Source organism: Vigna angularis, chromosome 8 (genome assembly GCF_016808095.1).
Source record: "Vigna angularis cultivar LongXiaoDou No.4 chromosome 8, ASM1680809v1, whole genome shotgun sequence".
NCBI classification, from domain to species: domain Eukaryota; kingdom Viridiplantae; phylum Streptophyta; class Magnoliopsida; order Fabales; family Fabaceae; genus Vigna; species Vigna angularis.
The window spans coordinates 31,268,558-31,293,053 of NC_068977.1; the positions used below are offsets into that span (position 1 = coordinate 31,268,558).

Below are 24,496 nucleotides of genomic sequence, written 5' to 3' on the forward strand. Positions count from 1 at the left end.
TTTATATAATAAACGTCCGTCCTCAAGCCACGGACGTTTATATAAACGTCTGTCATGATGCAGCGGACGTTTATATAAACGTCCATCCTCAGGCAGAGCGGACGTTCATATAGACGTCCGTCCGCAGGCAGAGCGGACGTTCATATAGACGTCCGTTGTGGCAAGACGGACGTCTGAGGGACGTCTACCGCATAGACGTCCGGCGTACGCCGGACGTCAAAAGACCAAAATATCGGACGTAAAAAGCCGTTTCTACACTAGTGCTTTCTTCTTCTTCATACTACTTTCTTTTCGTTTATCTTTATTTCCACATATTATAACTGCTATGCCGTAACCTTTTTTAGAATTGATTGAAAACAGCATAAACAATGGAAAAGCTTATAATATAATCAACCCACATTTCTTATATAGGATAAGCTGACTCATTTATAATTAATTAATTATTAGTATTTTATCCATATAAAATGAAAATAAATATTTAAAAAAGAGGATGATATATATATATATATATATATAGTGATTCTCATCTTCATACTCAATTTTATAAAAAAAAATTAATCAAACTTATATCCAACCAATATATAAATATTCTCCAAAGAAAAAGTTATGATAAATTCAAATAATACAAGCATCACAAATGTATTTGCAAAGAAGTTTTTTTTTTTTTCAAGCGTGAAATATTCTCCAGCTTCCAGTGGTTCGAATAATACAGGCAAATAACTTTCACATGAATTGCATATATTTGTGGACCACGTTATGGTATAGTTATTCTAAAACCCATTAATTATTAATTATCGGATAAGTTGTTGAACTGTAATACATATAATTATTAAATCCGGAATACCTGTTTTTTTTTGGTAATTTTTTACTTTGTAATTTGGAATTAATATTTAGATCATAAAATACATTTACATTTCATGATCTGAAATTGTATTCTCGATGGCACAGTTCAAAATTCCTAATTTTATATTGCGTACTTTAGAATATATTTATAAATGTCGTTAAACTTCAAAATATATTCGGAATTATATAATTTTAAAATGTAATTTAAAATACGTAATTTAATTAAAGATATGTGTTTCGGTGTACATTTTCCTGTATGTCTTTGTTGCTCCTGGATGTCTGGGATGCTTGCATTTCTTCAACTGTTGTCCTTCATACTCGCCAAAGGAGGGGGAGGTACCTGCAAAGATACTCCGACGCTCAAGTCAGATATGAGTTATGGAGCTGAAGCTCAGAAGAGAGTAATTGGATACTGCTCTGAAGTATTATTCAGGATCTCTAGAGCATAAAGAGAACGTACCTGGACTTGGGTCCTGTCACTGTATTTATAAAGAATAAAAATAACCACCTTACCTAAAAGTGTGGTTAGTGGCTTTGACTGATATTTTAACTGTCTAAAATATCTAAGATATTTATGTTATTACATAAATATCCTTACTACATAACATGCCCCCCAAGTCCGAGTTAACCGTTGACGTGGTAACTATAGGACTTATGAGTTTGAGGGAGGCTGTCTTTGCTGTAATTAGAGAGCGTGTTCCTGGTCATTGCTCATGTGTGGATTGAACGTGACCGAGTGGTTGAATTTGATGGACCAAAAGGAGGCGAAGCCAAACGGCAAAAAGCTGGAACAAGTGAGGCCGAACGTGAGGATACGTATGACCGAGCGGTAGAGGCCGAGTGGCATGCGAGGCCGATCATGAGGACGCTCGCTGACAATTGAATGTCGAGCGTTGAAGCCGAACGACTGACTGAGTGGACGTTCGTTGACAATCGAATGTCGAGCGTTGAGGCCGAACGACTGACTGAGTGGACGTTCGTTGATAATCGAATGTCGAGCGTTGAGGCCGAACGACTGACCGAGTGGGCGCTCGTTGACAATTGAATGTCGAGCTTTGAGGCCGAACGACTGACTGAGTGGACGCTCGCTGACAATTGAATGTCGAGCGTTGAAGCCGAACGACTGACTGAGTGGACGTTCGTTGATAATCGAATGTCGAGCGTTGAGGCCGAACGACTGACCGAGTGGACGCTCGCTGACAATTGAATGTCGAGCGTTGAAGCCGAACGACTGACTGAGTGGACGCTCGCTGACAATTGAATGTCGAGCGTTGAAGCCGAACGACTGACTGAGTGGACGCTCGCTGACAATTGAATGTCGAGCGTTGAGGCCGAACGACTGACTGAGTGGACGCTCGCTGACAATTGAATGTCGAGCGTTGAAGCCGAACGACTGACTGAGTGGACGCTCGCTGACAATTGAATGTCGAGCGTTGAAGCCGAACGACTGACTGAGTGGACGCTGACTGATAATTGAATGTCGAGTGTTGAAGCCGAACGACTGACTGAGTGGACGCTCGCTGACAATTGAATGTCGAGCGTTGAAGCCGAACGACTGACTGAGTGGACGCTCGCTGACAATTGAATGTCGAGCGTTGAAGCCGAACGACTGACTGAGTGGACGCTCGCTGACAATTGAATGTCGAGCGTTGAAGCCGAACGACTGACTGAGTGGACGCTCGCTGACAATTGAATGTCGAGCGTTGAGGCCGAACGACTGACTGAGTGGACGCTCGCTGACAATTGAATGTCGAGCGTTGAAGCCGAACGACTGACTGAGTGGACGCTCGCTGACAATTGAATGTCGAGCGTTGAAGCCGAACGACTGACTGAGTGGACGCTCGCTGACAATTGAATGTCGAGCGTTGAAACCAAATGACGAACGCCTTCGATGTTGAACGACAGATTCTTTGAAAGTAGATGTTCTTGGGCGAACATAAGCTAGGCTATGGGGATGGTCCCCTAAGTTTGATTGTTTGGGTGTTCTGGGGCGAACATCTACCAGCGAGAGTGTGTCCCTTTGTTCGATGCAGCTGGGTGTTCTAGGGCGAACATCGGCCAGCGGGAGTGTATCCCTTTATGTACGTGTTGCTCGATGCAGCTGGGTGTTCTAGGGCGAACATCGGCCAGCGGGAGTGTATCCCTTTATGCACGTGTTGCTCGATGCAGCTGGGTGTTCTAGGGCGAACATCGGCCAGCGGGAGTGTATCCCTTTATGTACGTGTTGCTCGATGCAGCTGGGTGTTCTAGGGCGAACATCGGCCAGCGGGAGTGTATCCCTTTATGCACGTGTTGCTCGATGCAGCTGGGTGTTCTAGGGCGAACATCGGCCAGCGGGAGTGTATCCCTTTATGCACGTGTTGCTCGATGCAGCTGGGTGTTCTAGGGCGAACATCGGCCAGCGGGAGTGTATCCCTTTATGCACGTGTTGCTCGATGCAGCTGGGTGTTCTAGGGCGAACATCGGCCAGCGGGAGTGTATCCCTTTATGCACGTGTTGCTCGATGCAGCTGGGTGTTCTAGGGCGAACATCGGCCAGCGGGAGTGTATCCCTTTATGCACGTGTTGCTCGATGCAGCTGGGTGTTCTAGGGCGAACATCGGCCAGCGGGAGTGTATCCCTTTATGCACGTGGGTGTTCTTGGGCGAACATCTGCTGGGTTTAGGAGTGCTTCAGGATGAACGACTCTCAGGTGTTCGCTTTTACGCACAAGGTATGCTTATCTGCACTGTAAGAAATAATATTAAGCATATAGGTGAGACCGTTTGGTCAAGTTTGCAAACCTGGTGGCCGCACGGTCGAGGCCAAAGATGGCCGAACGTTGTTGAGACTGGTGGCCGAATGGTTGAGGTGGCCGAACGTTGAGGCCGATAGAACAAAACGTCACTTGCGTCGTGGAGTGTTCGTAGCCGTGGTGTGTCGAGCGTTCGCATTCAAGGGCGAGGAGAACGGTCTTTTGCTTGAACGCTCGTCCACATTGAGTGTCGAGCGTTCGAACCCAAAGGCGAGGACGAACGGCTGAATGCTTGGTCGCTCGTCCACAGGTATTGTCGAGCATTCGACTCCTTGAACGTCGAGGCCGAACGTTGGCTGTTGGGCGCTCGCACACACTGATTGTCGAGCGTGCGAGCAGTAACGTCGAGGTAGAAAGTCGAGCGTTCGAGCAGGAACGTCGAGGCCGAACGTGGGCTGTTGGGCGCTCGCACACACTGATTGTCGACGTTCCTGCTCAGAAGAGACGTCGCTGGTGATCGAGTGGGCGAACGTCGGGGATGATTTTAACGTTCGTCCCGTTGTTTTTAGAGCGGCCTAAACCAAGTGGAGAGTCGAGCGGCTGGGCGAGAGAACGGTTTGAGCGCTCGTCACATTGATTGTCGAGCGGTTTGTTAACGCTCGTGTTGAAGTTTGGTCGAGCGATAGAGATCGAACGTCCTCAAAACCGAAAGGCCGAACGCAAGGCTGATTGCGGGACGTCTCAGGACGAACGTCCTTGACGTACGCGAGTCTGAACTTGCGGCGCTTGAGGACGAACGGTTGTCTGCTTGAACGCTCGTCCACAGGCACTGTCGAGCGTTTAAGTCCGAAGGGTGATGACGAACGGTCTGCTTACTGAACGGTCGTCCACATTGAGTGTCGAGCGTTCGGATATAAAGACGAGGACGAGCGGCTGCTGTTTGAACGCTCGTCCACATTGAGTGTCGAGCGTTCGGATTCAAAGACGAGGACGAGCGGCTGATGTTTGAACGGTCGTCCACATTGAGTGTCGAGCGTTCGCATATTTCCGAAGGGTGAGGACGAACGGTCTGCTTACTGAACGGTCGTCCACATTGAGTGTCGAGCGTTCGGATATAAAGACGAGGACGAGCGGCTGCTGTTTGAACGCTCGTCCACATTGAGTGTCGAGCGTTCGGATTCAAAGACGAGGACGAGCGGCTGATGTTTGAACGGTCGTCCACATTGAGTGTCGAGCGTTCGCATATTTCCGAAGGGTGAGGACGAACGGTCTGCTTATTGAATGCTCGTCCATATACTGATTGTCGAGCGGTTGAGTAGCACGTGAGGTCGATGATGAGCGAAGAGACGAATGCTCGACAATCTAATGGCCGAACGATTGGCCCTAATAGAACGAACGTCGTTGGCGTGAGGGCGGTTTGGACGCTCGACACGTGAATGCTTGTCACATGGCTTGTCGAGCTGTATTTGAACGCTCGTTAACAAGGATTGTTGAGTGGGGTTGGAACGCTCGTACACGAGAATTCACGAGCGGTCGAGCAGTGTGGACGCTCGTACACACGAATTGACGAGCGCTTTGCGAACGCTCGCTGAACCAAATGACGAACGCTCTAGGCCGAACGTCAGAGGAATGCAATGGCCGAACGTTGATGTCGTACGAGGGGCTGAATTGCGGACGTTTCAGGATGAGCGTCATTGACGTACGCGAGGCTGGACGTGCGCAAGACGTGGATGACGCGATTGTTGCGGAACCGAACGAGACGTGGATGGCGCGATTTTTGCGGAAGACGTGGAGAATGGGTCCGACACGCGGTTTTTTTGGGGGCACCGAAATGGCTTGTCTCCGAGTTTGGGAATTTAGGGTTTTCGGTTCTCATCTCGATTCTGATCCTTGGGGTTTCGATTCCTATGCGAAGAGTTCGCCATTTTGAATTCGTGAAGGTGGCGAGGGCAGCGACGCAGTGATTTGAAAAAGTGGCGGCGCCGTTGAGCTTTGGGTTTAGGGTTCCTGCTGTTCTCCGATTTTGGGGTATGGGATTTTGTGGAAATTGGAAAATTAGGGATTTCTGTTGTAATTGGGTTTTCATTGATTGGAATTGTGGTTTTGATCTTCGCAGCGGCGATGATGAAGGCGGCAGCCCTCTTCGACGAAGATTTCCCACGTTTACCGACAAGGGAGACGGTGAAACCAGATACAGTTCCGATGCGTCACAGTCCCTGCATCAGTCTTCAACCCGTTCTTGAATAATTGGATTGGGACATTGTTGTTTCCTCCAAATGGAAGGGAAAACTGGGGTGACGGCGTCGAGATTAAAAGAGGCAGTGAAAGAAGTTTTCTCTCCCGCAAAGGGTGTGATTTAGCGGAGGTGCTCAATGGCGCGATTTCGCAGAGGTGCTCGCGGTGGCGTCAATGGCTCGCGGAGGAGATTCCTGGCAGTGATGCGGCAGTAGCTTTATCTGAAGAAGGGATTCGTCAAGGCCGAGGCTCCTCTCGTGGCTTCTTTGGGTTGGCACTCGGCCCCACGGTGGGCGCCAAAATGTTTCGGTGTACATTTTCCTGTGTGTCTCTGTTGCTCCTGGATGTCTGGGATGCTTGCATTTCTTCAACTGTTGTCCTTCGTACTCGCCAAAGGAGGGGGAGGTGCCTGCAAAGATACTCCGACGCTCAAGTCAGATATGAGTTATGGAGCTGAAGCTCAGAAGAGAGTAATTGGATACTGCTCTGAAGTATTATTCAGGATCTCTAGAGCCTAAAGAGAACGTACCTGGACTTGGGTCCGGTCACTGTATTTATAAAGAATAAAAATAACCACCTTACCTAAAAGTGTGGTTAGTGGCTTTGACTGATATTTTAACTGTCTAAAATATCTAAGATATTTATGTTATTACATAAATATCCTTACTACATAACAATATGTAATTATAACTATAATTCAAATATCATTACACTAAGACAGCCATTGATGGTATGAATAAATTTCATTAATTACACAGTAAATTTTGTTGTATTAATGGAATTCCTATGTATGAATTGAATTCCTGGTAAGTAATTCATTTTAGATAAGATCATGCAAAAGTAAACCTATGGCCATTATAAGTTATAATGTTTATTTTCAGTTTAATTTGATGGACCTTTTGATGTGCAAAGGAAATAGGAAATATCTATTGCTATTTATTGCTTATTAAAATGTATGTACACAAACACATCCACGTGATGATAGGTACAATTCTTTTTCAAAAAGTTGAATTAATTACCATTTACTTTGTGGTCCAATATAACTCAAATAATCCAAAATTAAAAATTCTTTATGACAGGTATGTAACAATGATTGGTTTAATATTGTCAAATCAAATAACCTTTTATTTTAATTGAAATTAAATATATATAAATTTCTAAAGGGTGTAAAGGACAAGAGTTTTATTAGAAAATATTATAAATGCATTCTTACCTTAATTATTATTTAGTTAATTTTTTTACTTGTATACTACTAATTTCTTTTCCCTTCTCATAATTAGCAAGCTTTTGAATAAATATGTATGTTTCACTGAAGATAAAAAAAAAATAATATCTCAGATTTGAAACATATAAATCTGTAGTTATTGAAACACATGCATATATTTATAGTTATTATATTATATTTTTTAAAAATTGTGATTCCTAACTCATTCATGAATTGAATGTTGGTTTTATTATTTGATACTGATTTTAATAGGTTTCTTATTAATAAACTGATATCTTGTATTGTTTTTGGCTAAACAAATATATCCTTTAATGTCTAAATTATTGTAGTTTTTCCTAACTTTTTGGATTTGCATATGTATGTTATATGCAAATTTCATAGAATTGTATATTGGAATGAATTATTGTTTCCATTAAAGCGAATTGTAATTTATACACAAATGTGAATGTGAATGACACATGTTTATGTATAAAATACATATCTAGGAAGATTTTATCATGATAAATATTCTATTAAGTAAATAACTATATTGTAATATATTACTTTTAAGCAACATGAACAGAAATATCAGATACTGAGAAGCCGAAGAAAATTATACCCTAAACCTTGTTTGTGTGTATCCATTTGTATATTTATATTTCTGTATATGTATTTATATATTTTATGGTATCTGCGTATTTATATATATATATATATATAATTAAATATTATATTTCAAATGTTTATACTTTTCTACATAATTGTTTTTACTTTCATAATTGTTTTAGATTATAGTTACAAAAATAAAAAATATTGATTTTGGCATTTATTTTTCAACTACACATTAGTGAGATTTGTACATATACCGTGCAGAATATTTATTGCGCATTCATATAAATAGTTTCATTTCGTTCCTTTTTAATCATTTCTTCAAGCTATATATATTCTCTTTTCATGGCGTAAGCATTTCTCAATCCTCTTTCACCAAAAGTCAAGATGTTATGAATCAACCCTCCTCTTACATTTTTGTGTCAAAATGTTACGATTTTCGAATTCCGAAGTAATTAGAGTTCTATCTATTTCTTCATGTTCTTATATTTTCATACTCCTTTGAGATCCCACAAAAATAAACAAATTGTTTTTTTAACAACATACATATATTCATTATCACAAAAAAAAATAATGATAACTCCACCATTATTTACTTCAATTGAATAGTAATATAAGACATGTCCTAACAAGGCAAAATTTATAACTTACTATACTCATTAAAGCAGTAGGTTTTTCTTTGTTTTCAATAAGAATACTTTTATTTATTGATATTTCAATTTACAATGTATTAGTCATCTTCGCTATACATTTATTATTTTTTTATAAATATTAATATTTTGACTGGTACCTATTTGACATTGGATATTGAATATAACTTCTCATTTAGACTCAATCTTATACTATAGTAATAGTAGTCAATCTTCTTAAATTTGTCGGTCAACTTCCAATAGTAAGTTGACTGATGTATTTAAAAATATTAAAAAAAACAAGTTGGACAATTAATTGAAAATGAAAAAATAAAAATGATGGTCACATTATTTTATTGAAGGTAATAAGAAAAACTAGTATTTTATGTTGAAAATAACGTGGAAATAAGAAAAACAAAAGCAAGCAATAACAAGGTAAAAATACCAAAAGTTTCCTTGTAATTATTAAAAATATTGGGCTGAGAATATATTTATTTGGCATAGATTGTAAAATAAAAGAGTGGGAGGGAGAGTAAGAGTAGAAACAAGTGTGTTGTTGATCCATTACCAGATATTTAGAATGAGTTAACTTTTGTATAAAACTAGTTCTAAATTATTCAAACTACACTTTTTCATAATTTTAGTATTTTCTGATATCACCTTCAATAATCATTCTTTCACAAACTTCTTTCTTTTTCTTTATCATCTTTCTACTTCATAATAGTTATGAAGAAACTGTATAAATACCATTTCATAAAGAAGAAGCCGAGAAGAATTAACCCAAATTAAGCAAAATACCATTGCATATCATCACCCAAATTAAGCAAAATCCCAGATGGCCTCTCAATCAATCTTCAGTTCAGAATCCGACCAAGACCATTGGGTCATCCGAATCAATCAAATGGTGAGTGAAACCCACAACTCAATCTTGAAAAAAATACCTGTTTGCATATACCATGTTCCCAAATCTTTGAGCTCTGCCAAACCAGAAGCATTTTCTCCCCAACTTATAGCCATTGGTCCATACACCCACTTTCGCCCTGAGCTCTATCCCATGGAAAGGTTCAAGATTTTTGCTGCCAAAGCGGTTCTGGACCACTTCAACAAACACGACCTTAAACAAGTAGTCGAAGAATTCCGCCACACAGCAACCTTCATCCGTGCTAGTTACCACAAATACTTGGACCTCAAAGATGAAACCTTGTTATACTCCATGGCCATTGATGCTTTGTTCTTGTTGAATTTCTACCACAACTATCTCAATGAGAAACTATCTGGCTCTTTCATGATGGGAATAGAAGACCCACTTCAGTTATCTGGTGTGAAGCTAGCTAGGGATGCCACCATAAGGGACATCCTCATGGTGGAGAACCAAATTCCAACCTACTCGTTGTTGAAGATCTTGCTGTTTGAAAGCTCCGAACCTGCTCATTCTGTTCAAGAGTACTTGGGTTCGATGCTCTTGTCATTCTGTCATCAACACTCTCCTCTTAAGTTTACTCACACCATCACTTGCTCTGAAGCTGTATCAAAGCATCACCATGTCTTGGATCTCATGTACCATTTGGTTGTCTCTCACGCCGTAAAGGCTGAAACACCGATACCTGAACAAGGCGAAGGTATGTGTGGGATAATAGAGAAAATATAAGATGATTCAAAATTATCATGGTCTCTATTAATAACCTTCGTGGTAATATTGACTCTACCACAGGTACTTCTGCTGCAGTCCAGAAAAGCTCAAATTATGAAGCCATGGCAATTTCCTTTAAGAAAGTTAAAGGTGTATTAACATGGACAGTAGACTCTTTGAACAAGCTGAAGGACGTGAATATTCCTTTTGTGAAACCCGTTAAACGACACCTAGATCCAGTGCTAAAAGTTTCCTCTCAACTTGATACTCTTTCATCTCATCCAAAACTTTCTGAAGAAGAAGAAGAAGAAGAAGAAGAAGAAGAAGAAGATGTAGCTCCTATGATTATCAACATTCCTTGTGTGCGTGAACTTCATTCAGCCGGGGTCTGTTTCAAACCTGTGGAAGGTGGCAACATGGCCATTGAATTTGACGAAACTAAGGGCATATTTTACCTCCCTGTGGTGAAACTGGACGTGAACTCTGAAGTGATAATGAGAAACCTTGTGGCTTACGAGGCCTTGACCCAACCAGACTTTCTCATCTTCACGAGGTACACAGAACTTATGAGGGCAATCGTAGACACTGTGGAGGATGTGAAGCTGCTGATGAAGGCAGGAATCATAGAGTCAGGTAGCACTCTCACTGTGGAAGAAACTGAGGAACTATTCAACGGAATGAGCAAATCCATTGGACCCACCAAAACACACAAGTTAGATGAGACTATCAATAAAGTGAACAAGTACTACCATGATAAGAGGAAGGCCAACTTCTTCAAGGCCTCAACGGATTATGTGTACAGGTCGTGGAAGTTCTTCACACTTCTTGCCACCTTTGTTCTCTTGGCCATGACGGCCATTGAAACGTTTTGCGTAGCTTATGATTGTCATAGGTATTTTGCACCCGAATGATGTTGTCATTTTCTTTTCTACTTTTGCTAGAGCTTGCTGGGAGTGTATCATGTTTCTGCAAAATAAAAAGTACAGCTCAAGTAAGACCTTCATAGAATGTTAGGCAATACCTTCATAGAATATTGACAATGTACGTTTTAACACAGTTTTTTTCATAATATTTTAATACAGCACACTTATTAATTTTTCATTAAGTTTAGATATATTATAACAACAAATATAATAAATTAATAACCAAAATGACATATATTCTATATTAAATTGTTGTTAAAACATCTGTGTTAAAATATTTTTTTCTTAGGATGTTATTATGAATGTTTGATGAGTTATCCAACTGAAACCATCAATTATATGATATATATTTCTCTCTTTCGTATACTCCTCAAGTCTGAGTTTAGCTATTACGCTAAGAACAGTGGAAAAAAATTCATATAAGTTAAAAGTTTTATATATATACAAAAGGACTTGTAATTGTTAAACTTGATGAGCTTGATTTATGTTAAAGATTATGTTATCTAGACAATTTATAACTGATATGCGTGTATACAACTAAAAGATAAGTATTTAGGGTTCTTAAAATATACTAACATATATATTATGTTATCATATGTAGTTAAATTTTCAGAAAAGTAAATATAAAGAATCAGATTGATATGACATTATAATTAAATAGTTAATATATACCGATACAGTTTTACCTCTCTTTCTAGTACATAAATTAAAAAAAAAAAATAGTTAAAAAAAAAAAAAAAACTGTAATCAAACTTTTGGGCTATAAGATGATCTCACGAAGTTGTGTGTGAAATTTGTAAATAGATAAAGCGGTTTTAGTTTTGTAAATTAATATGACAATTGATTTTGAAAATTGAATTGATGGAGTGTAGTTTGAGATTTTAAATTGTCTGTAATGACAAAAAATATAAAAAAAAAAACTTTTAAATTTGTTGTGATAAGAATGGTGTAGGAGATGGGTGGATATGATTGGGATGGAAAGGGAGTTAGGTATAACAAGATAATAGATAAAATATGAGAGAAAGAAAATTAACATTGTGTTAGGTTTGGGTGATAAAAGTGTGAAACAAGTGGGCGATAAGAATTTCATGTGGGGTGGGAGAAAAGACAAATTATAAATTGACTTCACTTAAGACAATATACGTGTACACTTTTCGTTGATACATTTATTATATTTTTATCTTTTTGTTTTATATATATATATATAAAAGAATAATACTTCATTGTATTTAATCACAATCATCATCGAATTTGTTTCAAAGGGTCCAATGATTATCTAAGAAATCATCAAAATGATAATTTTTCAAGAAACATAACAATGTACCAAACGATTAAAAATGTAATAATAAGACAACTAAAAATAATTTTAAAAACCAAATAGCTCCCAAAAGTTTAAATGCATACAAATTTTAGATAAATAAACTTAAATACATACAAATTTAAATGAATTAAATAATGAGTACAAAGAAATATAAGTGTTATCATATCCTTTTAATTTCAGAATAATGAGTACAAAGAAATTTAAATGTTATCATATATTTTAAGTTTCATATTCCTAAAGTTGGACACAAACCTCACCCTTTTATTATTCATACGTAACCTGAGAAAACAAATAAAAATAAAACATAGAAAAAATAAAAGTCATTTATGAAATACACAAAGGAAAATATAAAATTATAAAATTGTATTAAGAAATAAACTTTAAACCTAACTCAATCTTATAAAAATAATTTATAAGATGAGAATTACATCTACTTTTATTTATATTTATATATATATATATATATATATATTAATTATATTATATTATATATTGACTTTATTTTTAATCGAGGTAAAACTTCTAATAAATTGACTTAACAATAATATTCACCATTTTTCTATCTGTTAAAAAAAGATAACACAGAAATATAATCCAAAAATTCCATAATAAAAAATAAACACAAATTTTGGGAGTAAGAACATAAGCATAAGAACCACAAAACACTTCATCTTTATCAACCGAACAAATTAATCAAACTAAAATTCAAACAAAAAATTCTTAACTTTTAATTATACTATTCAGTACACAAACCTTGTTTTTGTTTCCTGAAAAAAAAAACACTAAAATGTAATTCAAAAATTGCGTGATTGAATAAAGAAAAACACAGATTTTGGAAGTAATAACAAAAACATAAGAACATGAATATTTTGAGAGTAAGAACAATCTTTAAATAAATCAATAAAAGACCAAAATTTTCATGCCTCATATGCAACACCAATTTGGAAACAATGTCTAAGAAACTTACTTTAAGGTTAGTCAAAAAACACAGACAAGAAAGCAATACATTATATTTTACAGGATAATGACATTTTAAAGAAATAAAAAAACTAATTCAACAAACTCATAATAGGAGTACTGAATCTGTCACTAGATTTATTAATGGCAGTATCAAACTATATTAATACTTTCGTGTAATATATGCTACTGTGTGATTGACACTGTTCATAGCATTAATTATGTGCCAGATAATAGTATTTGACTACACTACATATTTTGCATGGTGAACAGAATTTTCAAGATTTTCTTATGATTTACTTTTAAAAGAAAAAGTAATTTATGTATGAGTTATAAACATTAATTTAGATAAGATAGGTGTGAATACGAATTAACTTCTAGAATTTACTATTTTTTTATCAACAAGGTGTACCTTTGGGTCTTCTACCTTTCGGTGCAGCCGTCTCTTCACCCGTTACTCTATCATTTGATGTATCAGTTTTCTACCGTTCGGTATAGAGATCCTCGATCGTTCGGTTTAAGTGTCCTCTGCCGTTCGGTGTAACAGTCTCTTTCACTGTTCCATCTGCTACACAAACTTGGACCCAGTGAACAACTGAGACAGATCATCACTCCATTCTTCTTCAGCCGCTCCCTCTATGACTTTCCCCGAAGAGATCAAATTTCTTTAAACTAGTATAAGTTCTTCATCCTTCCCCGCTTAACCCTTATGGGAACCCAATGCAGATTCCAAAAGCTAGTCATAAGTTTTTGTTTTCAGAAATAGTGAGGAATACCCAGTTTGGAGAAACTTGTTTTTCATAGCTTTAAACTAATTCCCCACGCTACCTACATTTTGGGGTGCTTTTTATAATACTTTTAAATGAATAAAATATACTCTGCAATAAAATATATTTGTGTTTGAAAATTATATTTTTAGCATTAAGAGTTGTCCTTTCAGAACTTTTTTAAATTTCTACAATATTCAATATTTTATTATCATATAACTACCGTTATCACATGAATGTATTCATAAAAGCTCTGTTAAAATAATATTTTATTTTAAATATTAATGACTTAAATTTAATACATAACATATGCAATTCTTAAAGACGGGAAACAATATCATTATTATGTCCTTTCCACAAAAAGATAGACTAACAAAAGAAGAAAAATGTTTGTTGCGAGGAGGAGAGAGAGAAAAAGTTATCGTCAAAACTGGAAATAAAATAGGCTATTAAGCCTAATTTTAAAAACTAATAATTGACCTTACAAAATATAGATGGTCCATGCACCTTCAATAAAGTTGTATTTTATTTTTGAAAATATTTATTAATATTAAGAAATAAATTTTAAACCTTCAACTCTAAAATTAACTTGAAAGGTAAAATTTGTACTCACATATACTCTAAATTCACTTTATCTCGATATAAGATTTTCAACCATCAACCTGAATAACTTTCAAACACTTATTTTTTATATCAATTGTTTGAATTATAAGACTAAATTTGAGAAAAGTGGATGAATTAAACAGTCACCAGAGTAAGATGAAAAGTGATAATTGAATTGATTGATCAATATCACAACAAATTAATTAAAAGATATTTTAGGATACATTGTTTATGACATGTATAATATGCATTAGAGGTAAAATGAATAGAAAAAGAGAATGAGAGAGAATGATGCACATAAATTTATACTCACTGACTCTCATAAGAGATACACCCATTTACTTAATTTCTTTGATTAGACAAATCCTTTATATTTTATAATTTTACAAAAATTTTGAAAAATATAATGCACTCTACAAGATTATTCTATAAAATCTTCTACCACCACTCATTAAATCATGTATCACAACCAAAACTCTTGACACCCTAGTCAAAGATTAAAACATTAGAAAAATTACAAAAGATGAACAAGTTAACTCGAAAATTTTAAATACAACTTAGAAAAGAATTACAAAAAGCGATTATTATGAGTTTCTAAAACTAAAAGTTTGAATCAAAGAATAAAAAAATAAAGTTTAAAAAAAAACATTTTGAATCCCAGAATCTCCATCAATAAAAAAAATATTTTCAGAAACAATAATTTTGATTTTGTGTCATTTAATTTTAAAATAGAAAAATATATAAAATTTGGTACTTTGAGAATTTTAATTGATTAAAATAAAAATTGTTTTATACAATGCTAAACCTTAAATATAATATTTATAAATATTCTATCTATTTGTATATAGACACGATGATGTATCGATGCTAAAACATCATCACAAGATGTTTCTTATTTACATTTTTATGAGATATTATTCAAAATAACAATATTCTATTTAGTTTGACACTTCATTTTTCAATAATTATAATTTCTTTTAGGGTAAATATATAAAAGAAAAATATGTCAAGAAAACAAAACAGTGGCAGCACATACACATGCCAATGCCAATGACATGTGAACTTTGTTTTCGGCATACTAATTTGACTTGGATTGATATTTTATATATAATGACTTTTAAATTGATTAGATTTTTCGTGTGTTGTAGACCGTTCAATTTATGACGAGCGGATAAACCCTATCCTACGATAAATTTTATTCAATTGGTTTCATTTTATTATTTTATAAAATAATTTAAATGTATTCAGTTTTATTTTTATAATAAAGTATTTTAATTACCATTAAATAAAAAATTATATAATGTTAAACAAAATTATTAATTGTTAAAAAAAAATAACATTTCATAATTTTTGTAGTTATAGAAAATGTAAGTTATTGTTGATTAAAGTCATTCCATTTAAATTCCCTAATTATTTGATCTAACATAGTCATATTTATTCTTAATTAACATTAAAACTTCAACTAAACTATATATCAATGTGTTTGTGTGAGATCTCGAAATTTTAAACATAATTAACATGTCAAATCTGTAATTATTACACTGCTGAGTCACCTGTCAGCTTCCATAAAAGCGTCTCGTCACACGTTCAGTGCATTAAAAACGCACCAACCGCTGCATGCACGAGCGCCACTTGTCACGTTGGAAGGTTCTGAAATCAGAGTGAGTGTACAGGTGTCGGATGGAGAGACGTTCGTCCGCTCGAACGTGGACTGAACAAAACTTGAGTTTCGAAAAACTCTTCCTCTCACCTGAACCTCTCATCTCCTTCCTCAGAACCTCAACTCTTCATCTTCTCCAACTTCTCTCTAAAACATCTAAACTTCTCTCTTCTGTAACTCACCGGTTCCTTCTCCGATCACGTTTCAGAATCGTAGGGACGTTCGTCCAGTTGTGATCTTCCTTTTGGACCGAACAGATTTTGGATCGGAACTGGTAAGTTCTCGTCGTCAACCGTCTATCTTTTCTGGTTACATGCGAACCCTAGTTTGGTTGCATGCATGGGTTATAGGTCTGAGTTATTCTGATTTTTTTTGGTGTTTTAGACTAACTGGAAGTTGTTGAGTGAACCTGGGTGTAGAACGCTGTTAGAGGTCGAACCAAAACCTTGCATTTGGGAGTACACTGCTATCCAGGTAAGGGAAGCTTAATAATTTAATTCGTATGTTTGTCGTGTACTGTATGAACATTATGTGTGTCGCATGAAGTATGAACTGTGTTATTTGATTGTTGGTATATGATCATAAGTATGAGTTGATATGAGTATTTGAAAATATGAAATATATATATGTGTGCGGAGAAATGAGTGAATGTAAGTGAAGCTTGAATATGAATTTCTCTATGATAACGTACGTCCGACATTAAACGGTTCTTGACCGTTTGGTGTTCTAGTAAAATTCTTTGAATTGAAATACTTTCATTCGGGAAGATTTCTGGTCGACGTTGAGCTGTGTCGACCTACTGTGTCGATCACCCTTGTGAGTACAGATCATCCATCTGTGTCGACCTACTGTGTCGATCACCCTTGTGACTACAGATCATCCATCTGTGTCCATCTGTGTCGACCTACTGTGTCGATCACCCTTGTGACTACAGATCATCCATCTGTGTCGACCTACTGTGTCGATCACCCTTGTGACTACAGATCATCCATCTGTGTCGACCTACTGTGTCGATCACCCTTGTGACTACAGATCATCCATCTGTGTCGACCTACTGTGTCGACCACCCTTGTGACTACAAATCATCCATCAGTGTCGACCTACTGTGTCGATCACCCTTGTGACTACAGATCATTCCATCTGTGTCGACCTATTGTGTCGATCACCCTTGTGACTACAAATCATCCATCAATGTCGACCTACTGTGTCGATCACCCTTGTGACTACAGATCATCCATCTGTGTCGACATACTGTGTCGATCACCCTTGTGACCACAGATCATCCATCTGTGTCGACCGACAGTGTCGAGTAACCTTGATTAATACAGGTCGTCCATCTATTTGGTAATCGGTTCTATTCTGTTGTGGAACGGAGTAAATTCTTCGGTTTTGTTCTCCACGGTTGTCCTCGTTATGAAGGGGGCTGAATGTTCGTCTCTTTTAAGAAAGTGGAACATAGAATGAAAATGTGAATAAAAGGAAGTATTAAGGTGTGCGAACACTATAAGAAGTGAAATTATGATTTTGGTATTTGAACGAGCGTTCCATGGAGGGACGACTCTGATGTTTATTGAATATTAAATTTTTAGTAAAGTATGACTGTGGATGAGTTAAGCCTCGCAGTCCATCCTGATGTTCTGTGAATACTATCTTCATGTAGAGGAAGTATGTCATGTGTGGGAACGGCAGGAGGTCCTTAGTCCATAAGTTAACATGGGCGACGTAAGAACGGACTGACCTCGAGTGGCAGCTGTTTGGTGTATCCCAGTTACTACACCACTCGGGTGCAAGGACGTTTGTAACTACACAGATTCATACAGTCCGGACGGTCGGTCTAGTCTTTATATATTTATGTTTTGGATGATGTTATATGTATTGAAGTTATGTGTTTTGTTTGAATAGAAATGTTGAAGTATGAATTTAAATTACTTAAGCTTACCCTTTCGTTATTCCTTGTGTTGTCATCTTGTTATGTACGTTCGTCCTGTCCTTGCAATGATCATCCGCGTGGATGTGAGCAGATGGTGATGCGTCCCTTGAAGAAATGCTAGAAGAAGAAAATTTGGAGGACGCAACTCTGGTGGATGTTGAAGTTAAAGCCGAGCCTTAGAGTGCTCGCTCGTGTGTTTTTAGTTTCGCTAAGTTTATTTTTGTGGACGTTCGGTTATAGTTTTGTAAAGCCGTTCGTCCTTGAATTCTTGTCTGGTTAAGCGTTCGTTATTCCTGTATCTTTATGCCGTTCGGCTTTTAACGCTCGTCGGTTTTTGTAAGACTGCACTGTTTATTTGCTTAATGTAATTAATTCTGATTATGGTAATTACTATATTTTGGGATGTTACATTAGTGGTATCAGAGCAGTTTTGTTCTCTTAAAGGACGCTGTAGGTTATGAGTGCATTGTGTTTTTGCTGTGTGCTTATTGTGTGTTTAATGAGTTATTGTTTTTAACTCTTTGCACATTGCTAACGTTCGTTTTCCTCTGTATCCAGAGAACGAATGGCGCCTAGACTCCCTCCTCCACCTCAACCTACCGAACCAGATACATCCAACAACGCTAGGTTGTTGGAGACGGTGATCGATCGTTTACAGCAACAAAACACGACCCTAATGGAATAAAATGCCACCCTGATGCAACAAAATCAGAGTGCCATGCAAAGTTTAGAAGCCTCGCGAGCCAGTTCAGAAACAACTCAAAGGCAGCTAATGGAGATTCTAGCAGCAACCAGGCACACTGCGGGAGCGTCTTCTTCCAATGCTATCCCGCCTACTGCTGAGTGGAGCTTGGAGAGTTTCCTCCAGCACCATCCGGCTAAGTTCAGTGGGAAAGGTCTCCCAGACGAAGCGGATCAGTGGTTAAGGGATATAGAGAAGATCTTTAATGCTAAGAGATGTCCAGATGAGAATAGATTAGCGTACGCAGAATATTTGTTGACGGGAGAAGCGAGTCATTGGTGGACGAGCGCGAGAGCTATTCTAGCGGACGCGCAACAGCCGATCACTTGGGAAGTGTTTAGGACTAAATTTTATGAAGAATACTTCCCGGACAGCGTTCGGTTTGCAAAGGAGGTTGAATTTCTGCAACTAGTTCAAGGGGGTATGTCTGTTTCAGAGTACACCAATAGGTTCAAGCACCTCGTCAGATTTAATACTATGGCCACGAGCGAAGTGTGGCAGTGTAGGAAGTTTGAGAACGGGTTACGAAGTGACCTGAAAGTGTTGATTTCCAGTTTGTGTATCCGAACGTTCCCGGCTATGGTTGAGCGAGCCAAAGTCTTGGAGAGGAATATGGCAGAAGCGGAACGGCAAAAGAAGCAGCAGCAAGTGAGTAGGGGACCAATCGTGTCCAGAGGAGGAGCTGTTCAGAGGAGACCTCCTTACGCTCGTCCAAATCAGCCTTCTCAAGCAAGCGGGTCGCAAGCAGTGGTTCCTGTCGGACAGTCTGGTCAGGGAAGTGTGGTTTGCTACTGGTGTGGAGGGCCACATTATAGGTCTTCATGCCCTCAGTTGGTGGGAGTAAAGCACTGTAATCGTTGTGGAAGAAACGGGCACTCGGATCATGAGTGCAATATGAGTGGGCGTGCGGTGATGAGGCCACCCAATGCTGGAAGAAATCAGCCGAGAGGAGGACGAGCCCAAGCAAGTGGGCGAGTGTATGCTATAACGAGCGCTGAGGCAGCGAGCTCAGGTAATCTCATTATTGGTGAATGCATGCTGTTTGGTAGATCATGCTGTGCTTTGTATGATTCGGGGGCAACGCACTCCTTCATCTCGAAGGCGTGTGTTGAAAAGCTGGGATTAGAAGTGAGCGAGATGCAGTTTGATCTGGTGGTGTCTACCCCAGCAACTGGTGAGGTTAGGACGTCCACTATGTGCGTCAAGTGTCCTATAGAAGTGGAGGGACGTAAGTTTAAGGTTAGCCTCATCTGCTTACCTCTTCAAGGTTTGGAGGTGATCTTAGGAATGGATTGGTTGGCTGCCAATCACATTCTTATTGACTGTGGAGCGAAGGAATTGATTTTTCCTGGTGAAGAACAAGAAGTTCTTTCAGTGACGCTCGGCCAGCTGAAAGAAGACATTATGGAAGGCGCCAGCTGTTTCCTGATTATGACTCAAGAGGATCAGGAATCCAAGGGATTGGTAGAAGAACGATCGTCCACTAAAGGTGGTACTGGACGATCGGTTGTGGTTGAGTTCGCGGACGTTTTTCCGGAAGAGATCCCTGGACTTCCCCCTCAGCGTGAAGTGGAGTTCACCATTGATTTGGTGACGACAGCGGCTCCTATCTCGGTTCAGCCATATCGAATGTCGCCTGCGGAGTTAGCTGACCTCAAGGAGCAGATTGAAGAGCTGATAGAGAAGAAATTCATTAGACCGAGCGTATCACCTTGGGGAGCGCCTGTGCTGTTAGTAAAGAAGAAGGATGACAGCTCTCGGTTATGTATAGACTACAGACAACTAAATAAGCTGACCATCAAGAACAAGTACCCATTGCCTAGGATTGATGACTTGCTGGATCAATTACATGGGGCTGCTGTGTTCTCGAAGATTGATTTGAGATCCGGATATCATCAAATCAGAGTTAAGGAAGACGACATCCAGAAGACAGCATTCAGGTCTCGTTATGGGCATTACGAATATGTGGTGATGCCTTTTGGAGTGACGAACGCCCCGGCAGTGTTCATGGAGTATATGAACCGCATATTCAGGCCCTATTTGGATAAGTTCGTGGTCGTCTTCATAGATGATATTCTCATCTATTCCAAGACCGAAGACGAGCATGAAGAGCATCTTAGACTTGTACTAGGAGTGTTGCGGGAGAAGGAGTTATATGCCAAGTTGTCTAAGTACGAATTCTGGATGAAGGAGATTCAGTTTTTGGGTCATGTGGTGTCGGCTGGAGGCATCTCGGTAGATCCAGCGAAAGTACGAGCGGTACTGGAATGGGAGAGTCCGCGTTCGGCCACTGAGGTGCGTAGTTTTGTTGGACTGGCGGGCTACTACAGACGTTTCATTGAAGGTTTTGCTAAGATAGTGGCGCCGCTAACTCAGTTGACCCGTAAGGATCAGCTGTTCGCTTGGACCGATCGTTGTGAGGCCAGTTTCCAGGAGTTGAAGGTGAAATTGACGAGCGCTCCAATGTTGGTTATTCCGGACACGTCTAAACCGTTTGAGGTTTATTGCGACGCTTCTCACCAAGGTCTGGGCTGTGTTTTGATGCAAGAAAAGCGAGCGGTAGCTTATGTGTCTCGTCAGTTGAGGATTCACGAAAGGAATTACCCAACGCACGACCTGGAGTTGGCAGCGGTCGTTTTTGCGCTGAAGATCTGGAGGCATTTCTTGTATGGATCCACGTTCCAAGTTTTCAGTGATCATAAGAGTCTCAAGTACCTCTTTGATCAGAAGGAATTGAATATGAGGCAGAGGAGGTGGCTCGAGTTCTTGAAGGACTATGACTTCGAGCTACTCTATCATCCAGGAAAGGCGAACGTGGTAGCGGACGCTCTAAGCAGGAAGGTGGTGCATGTGTCGTCCATGATGGTGCGCGAGCGGAGCTTAGTGGAGAGTTTCAGAGATCTAAGGTTACAGTTTGAGTTAGAACCGAGCAGCATCAAGTGTTGTAACCTTAGAATATCTAGCGATGTGTTTGATCGGATTAAGATGAAGCAACGTGAGGACGAAGAGCTAGTGAAGATCTTAAGCGCCCTCGGTACGGATCAAGCTAAGTGGTTCAATACGGGAACGGACGACATGTTGCGTTACATGGGTAGAACGTGCGTTCCGAATGATGGCGAGCTGAAGAGAATTATCTTGGAGGAAGGACATCATAGTCGTCTTAGCATGCACCCTGGCATGACTAAGATGTATCAAGACCTCCGGAGTTCATTTTGGTGGCCTGGAATGAAGAGTGATGTCGCTCGTTTTGTGGCATCATGTCTAACCTGTCAACGAGCGAAGGCGAAGTATCAAAGACCTGGCGGTTTACTTCAACAGTTGGAAATTCCCGAATGGAAGTGGGATAGCATATCCATGGACTTCGTGACTCATCTACCACGCACGGTTAGGAATCATGATTCAATCTGGGTGATCGTGGATAGGCTAACGAAGAGCGCCCACTTCCTAGCAGTTAACTTGAAGATGTCGATGACCAACCTAGCCAAGTTGTATATCCAAGGGATCGTTCGCTTACATGGAGTACCGTCGAGCATCATTTCCAATCGAGACACAAGGTTCACCTCACGGTTTTGGCAGTCACTTCAAAGCGAGCTCGGTAGTAAGTTGCAAATGAGTTCGGCATATCACCCTTAGACGGACGGTCAGTCTGAACGGACCATCCAGACGTTAGAAGATTTACTGAGGACGTGCGTCCTAGATCATTTAGGCGCATGGGATGAGATCCTGCCGTTAGTGGAGTTCACGTATAACAACAGTTTCCAGGCGAGCATTGGAATGGCACCGTTTGAAGCACTCTATGGGAGGAAATGCCGAACGCCCCTTTGTTGGTTCAAGGAAGGAGAGCACGTGCTGACTGGACCTGAGCTTATCCAGCAAACGACCGAGAAAGTCAAGCAAATCCAGGAGAGGTTGAAGACGTCTTTGAGCAGGCAGAAGTCGTACGCTGATAAGAGGAGAAGACCGTTGGAGTTCGCTGCAGGAGACCATGTGTTCCTTCGACTCAATCCAGTCACTGGTGTAGGACGAGCCGTTCGTCCAAAGAAGCTGTCTCCCAAGTTCATTGGACCGTACCAGATCCTGAGGAAGATCGGACCTGTAGCGTACGAGCTTGCATTGCCGCCCCAACTATCCAACCTTCATCCCGTTTTCCACGTCTCTCAACTTCGGAAGTATATAGCGAATCCATCACATGTACTGGAGTTGGAAGACATTCAGCTTCGTCCAGACCGAACATTAGAATTACATCCAGTCCGAGTGGAAGATAGCCGCACCAAGTACTACAAAGGCAAAGAAGTTCGTTTGGTGAAGATGGTGTGGGACGCTAAGACTGGTGATTCAACGTGGGAGGTTGAGAGCGCCATGAAGGACTTGTACCCTAGTCTATTTTCAGGTGAGTCTTTAAATTTTCGAGGTCGAAAATTTTTGTAGATAGGTGGAATGTGAGATCTCGAAATTTTAAACATAATTAACATGTCAAATCTGTAATTATTACACTGCTGAGTCACCTGTCAGCTTCCATAAAAGCGTCTCGTCACACGTTCAGTGCATTAAAAACGCACCAACCGCTGCATGCACGAGCGCCACTTGTCACGTTGGAAGGTTCTGAAATCAGAGTGAGTGTGCAGGTGTCGGATGGAGAGACGTTCGTCCGCTCGAACGTGGACTGAACAAAACTTGAGTTTCGAAAAACTCTTCCTCTCACCTGAACCTCTCATCTCCTTCCTCAGAACCTCAACTCTTCATCTTCTCCAACTTCTCTCTAAAACATCTAAACTTCTCTCTTCTGTAACTCACCGGTTCCTTCTCCGATCACGTTTCAGAATCGTAGGGACGTTCGTCCAGTTGTGATCTTCCTTTTGGACCGAACAGATTTTGGATCGGAACTGGTAAGTTCTCGTCGTCAACCGTCTATCTTTTCTGGTTACATGCGAACCCTAGTTTGGTTGCATGCATGGGTTATAGGTCTGAGTTATTCTGATTTTTTTTGGTGTTTTAGACTAAGTGGAAGTTGTTGAGTGAACCTGGGTGTAGAACGCTGTTAGAGGTCGAACCAAAACCTTGCATTTGGGAGTACACTGCTATCCAGGTAAGGGAAGCTTAATAATTTAATTCGTATGTTTGTCGTGTACTGTATGAACATTATGTGTGTCGCATGAAGTATGAACTGTGTTATTTGATTGTTGGTATATGATCATAAGTATGAGTTGATATGAGTATTTGAAAATATGAAATATATATATGTGTGCGGAGAAATGAGTGAATGTAAGTGAAGCTTGAATATGAATTTCTCTATGATAACGTACGTCCGACATTAAACGGTTCTTGACCGTTTGGTGTTCTAGTAAAATTCTTTGAATTGAAATACTTTCATTCGGGAAGATTTCTGGTCGACGTTGAGCTGTGTCGACCTACTGTGTCGATCACCCTTGTGACTACAGATCATCCATCTGTGTCGACCTACTGTGTCGATCACCCTTGTGACTATAGATCATCCATCTGTGTCGACCTACTGTGTCGATCACCCTTGTGACTACAGATCATCCATCTGTGTCGACCTACTGTGTCGATCACCCTTGTGACTACAGATCATCCATCTGTGTCGACCTACTGTGTCGATCACCCTTGTGACTACAGATCATCCATCTGTGTCGACCTACTGTGTCGATCACCCTTGTGACTACAAATCATCCATCAGTGTCGACCTACTGTG

General features: G+C 39.3%; 2 protein-coding genes across 2 annotated transcripts; both read left to right on the plus strand.

The window, feature by feature from the left end:
• The first annotated feature begins 8,897 nt into the window (after positions 1–8,897).
• Positions 8,898–10,982, plus strand: LOC108344955 (putative UPF0481 protein At3g02645). The gene is made up of 2 exons (XM_017583497.2): positions 8,898–9,872; positions 9,965–10,982. The coding sequence occupies exons 1-2, from the start codon at positions 9,089–9,091 to the stop codon at positions 10,792–10,794; spliced, it is 1,614 nt and encodes a 537-aa protein (XP_017438986.1). The 5' UTR covers positions 8,898–9,088; the 3' UTR covers positions 10,795–10,982.
• A 7,780-nt stretch (positions 10,983–18,762) lies between these two features.
• Positions 18,763–23,787, plus strand: LOC128193804 (uncharacterized). Its single transcript, XM_052867914.1, has 5 exons — positions 18,763–19,798; positions 20,072–21,471; positions 21,514–21,798; positions 22,420–23,176; positions 23,783–23,787. The coding sequence occupies exons 1-5, from the start codon at positions 18,763–18,765 to the stop codon at positions 23,785–23,787; spliced, it is 3,483 nt and encodes a 1,160-aa protein (XP_052723874.1).
• The last annotated feature ends 709 nt before the right edge of the window (positions 23,788–24,496 follow it).